General features: G+C 35.3%; 2 protein-coding genes across 2 annotated transcripts in view; one reads left to right on the plus strand and one right to left on the minus strand.

Annotated features, from left to right (window-relative positions):
* The first annotated feature begins 546 nt into the window (after window positions 1-546).
* LOC105140302 (ubiquitin-conjugating enzyme E2 20-like) lies at window positions 547-2,567 on the plus strand. The gene is made up of 6 exons (XM_011047081.1): window positions 547-872; window positions 1,413-1,440; window positions 1,520-1,747; window positions 1,890-1,953; window positions 2,039-2,098; window positions 2,213-2,567. The coding sequence occupies exons 1-6, from the start codon at window positions 754-756 to the stop codon at window positions 2,263-2,265; spliced, it is 552 nt and encodes a 183-aa protein (XP_011045383.1). The 5' UTR covers window positions 547-753; the 3' UTR covers window positions 2,266-2,567.
* A 358-nt stretch (window positions 2,568-2,925) lies between these two features.
* The window catches only part of LOC105140305 (THUMP domain-containing protein 1 homolog), a 6,456-nt gene continuing 2,668 nt past the window's right edge, over window positions 2,926-6,713 (minus strand). The window contains exons 4-7 of the mRNA XM_011047084.1: window positions 6,454-6,593; window positions 6,056-6,176; window positions 3,446-3,586; window positions 2,926-3,200 (exon numbers count right to left, since the gene is read on the minus strand). Of these exons, the coding sequence (XP_011045386.1) occupies window positions 3,120-3,200; window positions 3,446-3,586; window positions 6,056-6,176; window positions 6,454-6,593 (483 nt within the window). The 3' untranslated portion in view covers window positions 2,926-3,119. The remainder of the gene's footprint in view (window positions 3,201-3,445; window positions 3,587-6,055; window positions 6,177-6,453; window positions 6,594-6,713) is intronic.

Genomic DNA, 6,713 nt, shown 5'->3' on the forward strand with positions numbered 1-6,713 from the left:
GTTTTTGACATTAATTCATTATATTTTTATTATTAAAATAAATATTATTATCAATGATCAATATTTATAGCAACCCAAACTGTTAAATAATATTCTTTTATAAGAATTAAATAACCTTGTTGATGGATTTCTATAATGCATCCTTAAAAGAAAATGTTTTTTTGTTGAAAAAAGTTTTGAAGGAGCATTCGTTTTTACCAAACGTAACCGTAAAGGTTACAATGGACGAAATTATTTTCAATAATTCTTTTATTCACGTGTGCGTTTGTTACCTTGTTCTGTTCAAATTAAAGGACGCGTGGCATTATATTATTGCTGAAAAGGAAAAAGAAATTTGACCCAGTTTTGCGTACTTTATTCGCAGTAGCCCTTTTCAAACCGGGAAACTAGCCGTTGGAGATTGAGGAGAAAACGGACAATTCAATTGGCAACCACCGTCGTTCTAACGTTCGAAAAAACACCAAACCCTGCCCCAAAACTTTCCTAAACGGTATCGTAATTGCCATTCTCAAATTCTTATAAACCCATGGCATGGCCTCCCTCATCTCTCTCTCTCTCTCTGTTGAAACGCTCTCTCTCTCTAAAAAAAAAAACACAAAGAAGAAGAAGAGACACTCTCTTGAGTCTCTCTTCCTTTTGTTTTCAAAACAAACCAAACTTCACTAGTCAGTTTTTTGGATTTGGGCTATTTTTCTTTCTTCTGTTTGTGCTTTCGATACCGTTCTTTTGAATTCTAAAGAAAGAAGAGAGACAATGGAAACTGTTAATGGGTATCAAGGGAATACTCCGGTGGCTGCTCCGGCGGGGACTACCCCATCAAAACAGACTGTCACAGCGGCAAAGATTGTCGATACGCAATCCGTGCTTAAACGGCAATTTTCTTTTCTTTTTGCATTTGATCTGTTCTTTTCATTTGTCAAACCATGTAATATATCACGAGTTATAACTGGATTTATTTTTTGGGTTTTCTTTTCTTGTTCGTAAATGTGATTTTGTGACTTTTTTTTCTTTGTTATTAAATCAGATGATGTTTTTGTTTATAATGAATTTGGACAGTGTCATTTAAGCATTGATTTCATGTGACTGATTCTTTATCTAACCGTAGTTTTGAATGACTCAATTGGGTTTCTTTAAGCCCTGTTTGATTGTTTGTCTTAAATTGGGGAGTCTGCTTTTCATTAGCTAATTGGTTGTTTGATAAGCTTGAGCTGGTCTCTCTTTTTGTTCTTTCATTTGCTTTCGGTATTTCATGGTTTAATTTAATATATATGTGTATATATTCTTGAGAATTGGTTGCTTTTAACACGATTGGATCTGATTACTTGTTGTCTTTTAATTTGCTTAAGAATCTTTAGGGTTTATTTATTTATTCGTATAAATTTGACTAATTGCTGCTACTTCTTTTTAACCAGGTTGCAATCTGAACTGATGGCATTGATGGTAAGAATATTGAAACCTGTCTTGTTGTCGTATCTCTTATTTTCTCAGCAATAAATCAATGACTAATATTGTTTTGTAGATGAGTGGAGAATCTGGGATATCTGCCTTCCCTGAAGGGGACAACATATTTTGCTGGAAAGGAACAATCAAAGGCAGCAAAGATACAGTTTTTGAAGGAACGGAATACAAGCTATCCCTTTCATTCCCAAATGACTATCCTTTCAAGCCTCCAAAAGTCAAGTTTGAAACCAGCTGCTTCCATCCCAATGTGGATATCTATGGCAACATTTGCTTGGACATTCTTCAGGTAAAATTAAATCTTCTGGTGTTCTCAATGTTGTTGTTTAAAATTTTGTTGTCTAAATGTGCTTTTATTTAACTAATTACAAGTGATTTTTAAGATTCAAATTGGCTGATCTAACTCTGATGCTTATATTGTGTGTTCCTAGGATAAATGGTCATCTGCCTATGATGTGAGGACAATATTGCTATCTATCCAAAGCCTGCTTGGAGGTAGATTTTTTTCCATTTTCTGTTTATGGAGGTTGGTTATTTAATTTTTGACTACTAAGATCATTTCTCTTTTTGTGTGATGTAGAACCAAACATCAGTTCACCTCTAAACACTCAAGCAGCACAACTTTGGAGCAATCAACAAGGTTTGTTGTTGTTAATTTGGATGTTATGATTTACGTAAATGGTGCATATTGGAATGCATTGCTTGGAGTTTGAATAATTAATTACTTAATTGTGGCACCTTGTCATTGTTGCAGAATATAGGAAAATGGTTGAGAAGTTGTACAAGCCTCCAAGTGCTACTGTTTAGATGGAAGAGGGGTCCAAAAGTAGTAGTGTGTGTTACTTCACTGTTTTGTTGGATGTGGTTTGAATTTCCCTCTTCCACAACTTTAGCCTTTACTGTACTGACTCAATGGAAAATGAATTGATGGATCAGATTTTTCTTGCCATCTACTCCTTGTGCCGTGCATTTTGAGAGATAGTAAGAGAACAGGGGAATTTTGTTCTCAAAAAGTGGTGGAAATGGTTGATTTTTTGTTGGATATTATTGTTCTCACATCGATACGCTTAGTGTTATTAAAATAAAAGAATAAAGACTATTTTCGCCTATAATGTTTCTCTCCACTTGAAAATTATATTATTCTTATACAATAACAAATTAAGAAAGGTACGGCTGATAATTTTATCCGTTATCAACAGATTAATCCTCCCTTCTCCATTTATTTTGCAAGCTGAATGAAAATCGAGTATACTTGTGGTAATGGTTATCGCTGCAGCGATAATTGGGGAAAAAAACCTGGACTTGCACCAAGGCAGTGCGAAAAATGAGGGGGAAAGAACAAAAGGGAAGGGAAGAAAACCACGAGATAGATTTCTTTTGTCTTCTGGTAACAATGTCAGTCAGAACAGAACGATGAACATTCTTATAACAAGGCAGTGCGAAAAATGAGGGGGAAAGAACAAAAGGGAAGGGAAGAAAACCACGAGATAGATTTTTTTTTTGTCTTCTGGTAAAAATGTCAGTCAGAACAGAACGATGAACATTCTGAACAAAACGATGAACATTCTTATAACATGGCAGCTCAAGAATGAAATGGTGTTCAGTTGAACAAAAATTTATAAAGTTGCTTTGCTCCCAGTTTGAGATGTGACGAGTTACTGCTACTTCGTAGATGTCAGCTGCCTCAAGTTGTACTTGGACAACTCCTTGTACTTTTCAATAACCCCGATCAAGCACATAGTCTGAAAAAATAACCAAAAAAATAACAAAAGTTAATGGGGCAAAAAACAATCTAGCACCACCATAGAGCAAACATCTGATTAAGCAGCAAAACTCTCGACTTTTTTCTCCAGTTACCATTGATCTTACAACCAATAACTAGTGCTTTGCAATAAAGAATACATGGTTTAAAAGGCTAAACAAATGGTTTTGAATGAGTAGTCTCTGCATACAACAAGACATAGCAGGGAACAGAACAGATGTTTACCTTGACAATTTCAACTACAATTGTCTTGTCAGGATTGCTAAGATCAACTTTATGAGGTCCAGGAACACATTTTGCAACGGAATTTATAATTTTCATCCTGTCAATACCAGAGTTTGCACGGGCTTCATACATTACTGCAAACTGCACAGAACAAGCAAGTGGTCAAATTGTTGCATGTGATGCAACTCGGTTGGTCCCTATTACAACAACAGCAGCCAAGCCTCAATCAACAAACTAGTTGGGGTCAGCTATATGGATCCTTTCGCTCCATGCAGTGGGTCCCTATTGACTCAGTTAAATTCAGCAAATTCGAATTTCTCATCTGCAAAGATTTCCTATATTCTATCACAATTAGGATGACTGTAGGGGTGATTTTAGCAACGTAGAAGTGTCATGTTTGATTAATAGAAGAAACAAACATTATTTTGGATCTTTATTCAATTAAATGTGATGGCATTCAATGCCCTCTATTGTCCCATTCCCAGTGGCCCTTGGATCCAAATTCTGAAATGTGACGGAGCTACCTCAACAGCAACTCCTGAACTAATTGTGTCCTGAACTACATGTGAGGGACCTGAGAATTTCACAGAAACCATCAAATTTTATTTAAGGTTCACCATGCACTGCAAAAGTACCGCTAGAGCTAGCTCCTTAACACAAAAGTGAGATGAAATCAATGGACTTAATTTTAAATTCTAATAAATAATGACAAAGCAGGGCACTAATTCATGAATATATATATATATATATAATTTTACCTCCTAATCCAATTGTGCTTTCTTTTCTATCTCCTATATATATATATATATATATATATATATATATATATATAATTTTACCTCCTAATCCAATTGTGCTTTCTTTTCTATCTCCTTTTTCACAGTATTTCTAAAAGATTTTAATCCTTTCTACTCATTCAATTTCAGTGAAGAAAATAGGACTTGGTTTTTTCTATAGGTTTTAGCACTAAAACTTTAGGAAGGTAATAATCAATATGGATCAGAAAAATACTATATCTAGGGTACACATTTACTGTACCTCCATATGAGCAAGTCTCATGTTGTTGTACATGCAACAGATGGTGGCAGTTTTAGAATAAAATCTTGTTGCGTGCTAGCAATCTTCTAATGGGGAGACTCCATTGAAATTATTCTTTTAAATTTGAAACTCCTAGGAAGCCTCAATGACTTGTTCCCCCTTGCTAGTATTCAAAGGCTGAACAGCTGAATTTTATTTGCCTTTTGCTTCCAATTTCTCTCCAAATTCCAAAACAAACTCTAGTTTCTCTCAATACAAGAACCCTAAAATTTCGAATTCTTTTTGACAATCCAAATTCTGTCCCGTGTAAGAGTTTTTTTTTTTTTTTTAATAAATCTCATTTCCAAACCATTTTCCAAAAATGACTAGAATCCCACGCACGCTAACAACTTTGGAAGCACTTGTGGCTAAAGATAAAGAGCTTAGGCTTAGGAGCTGGTACTGGACTCTTATGGGCGAAATCTCTATATTCAATAAAGCCAAAATCCACTTTCTGAGACTTGATTATCTGTACTTCTTGCTCTAGTAGGCATATTCCCTGTGTATAGGTTGACAAAACCAGGGTATCATACTAAGAAGCAGAGCCTGGGCATGCTCTTTCTTTTGATCTCAATCTGAACCAGCTGAAGACGAATTATTCAATAAGTCAAGGCTGAACAAACATTTCAAGTTTCTCCCTAAACAACAGATTCCTCACTGCAGGGAGCCCAAAGTAATTCATCTTCCTCAGCTCCACACAACAAATCCAAATGCCTATCTCCAGCCAAATTCGTTTCATCATATTCTATCCCAAATCTTATTAGGAACTTCTTGTATGCCAAAATTTTTATCCAGGTGCTCACCTTAAGTATGACCAGCTCATTCTTTGTACTACTCACATTGGCCAACAACTTGAAATTTATTTGCTTTTGCTTTCAGTTCCACTCCAAATTCCAAAACAAACAACAATTTCTCTAAATACAAAAACCCTAATTTTTCCAAATGCTTCACCAACCAAGATTTTTTTTTTTTTCCTTAACCCTGTTAGGAACTTCTTGTCTGCTTAATTTTATCCTGTTTAACTCACCTTATAGAATTCTACCATAAATGACCACATACTTTTGGTGATTAATGTCATATTTGAATAAATATAAATTCTGAACCTCCTTTTACACAGAATCCCTTACCCATGCTGAATTATAACCATGATCATGGATGCAAAACAGATTGGGATAACTTGCTCATATCAGTTTCAACTTCACATGATGCTACCTCTTGGCTTAATTTAATTCTGAATCAAGTCTCTACTAAAAGTCAAACCATTCAATAAAGATGGAGCAAGACTAATGCTACATTGGTAAATATTTGAAAATCAACTCTTTCCAAAAACGTGCCCTATGCATTCCCAAGTTGTAAAGCATTGCTGTGTTAACTGATGCAGTGTATTCATGTTGATGCAATAACTTAAATTTTCAATACACTACTCAAAAACTTTATCTACTATTTGTTTTACAACTTTAATTGTGGAAGACCAGAGAAGCATTGCCAGTTTATTTTGAGCTAAGGATCAATGGAATTGATAGACCTAGGTACCTTCTGTGGGTCCTGGGTATCCATGGGAAAATATTTCTCCACAATTGGTGCAATTGCTCTTGAAATTTCCTCTTCTGAAGCATAGCACGCAACTTCAATTGGTAACACTCTTAAAATGAACCTGTATATGAACAAACAGTATATAACTTTAGCATGTTAAAATGATATGGCATTTCTTTTCAGATGTTGCGTATGTTCTTGGCTTCTTGCAGAAGTTCAGAAAAAGCCAATTTGGTACTCTATGAACCAATGTCACATGGTTGACCCTATGCATTTTGCAAGTGAAATCCATAAGCACTACCTAAAACTAGAGCGCAGCACACAAAGGGAGACTAACTAACGCTTACCAGAAGCTATGTGTCATGAAATTTAACATAAGAAGTCAGCAATTCATGAACCTGGACATGTGTTTCCTTGTTGATGCAGCAGTTGTCATCATATGTTGCACAATATCTTTGGGACAAGGGTCCCCATCTATCTTGCGCATTTGAACAAAGACAACACCATTACAACCACAATCAAGGCTGAGAAAGTGTCTCTGTTCAATAAGGACAAATATTCATAATCAGATCAAGAATATGATAGTATGGTAAAAAATAGCAGCAACAAAAATGATTGAGACCACCCTTTGTGAGCATGCTCACCATGACAGCAGGAA

The sequence above is a fragment of the Populus euphratica genome, unplaced genomic scaffold, assembly GCF_000495115.2.
Source record: "Populus euphratica unplaced genomic scaffold, PopEup_1.0 scaffold105.1, whole genome shotgun sequence".
Lineage (NCBI taxonomy): Eukaryota > Viridiplantae > Streptophyta > Magnoliopsida > Malpighiales > Salicaceae > Populus > Populus euphratica.

What these genes read in the sequence shown, in the direction of transcription:
- LOC105140302 (XM_011047081.1), top strand. Translation starts at nt 754, where the DNA reads ATGGAAACTGTTAATGGGTATCAAGGGAATACTCCGGTGGCTGCTCCG. An exon ending in TATCCAAAGCCTGCTTGGAG is followed by an intron (nt 1,954 to 2,038) that starts GTAGATTTTTTT and finishes TGTGTGATGTAG; the next exon opens with AACCAAACATCAGTTCACCT. An exon ending in ACTTTGGAGCAATCAACAAG is followed by an intron (nt 2,099 to 2,212) that starts GTTTGTTGTTGT and finishes TCATTGTTGCAG; the next exon opens with AATATAGGAAAATGGTTGAG.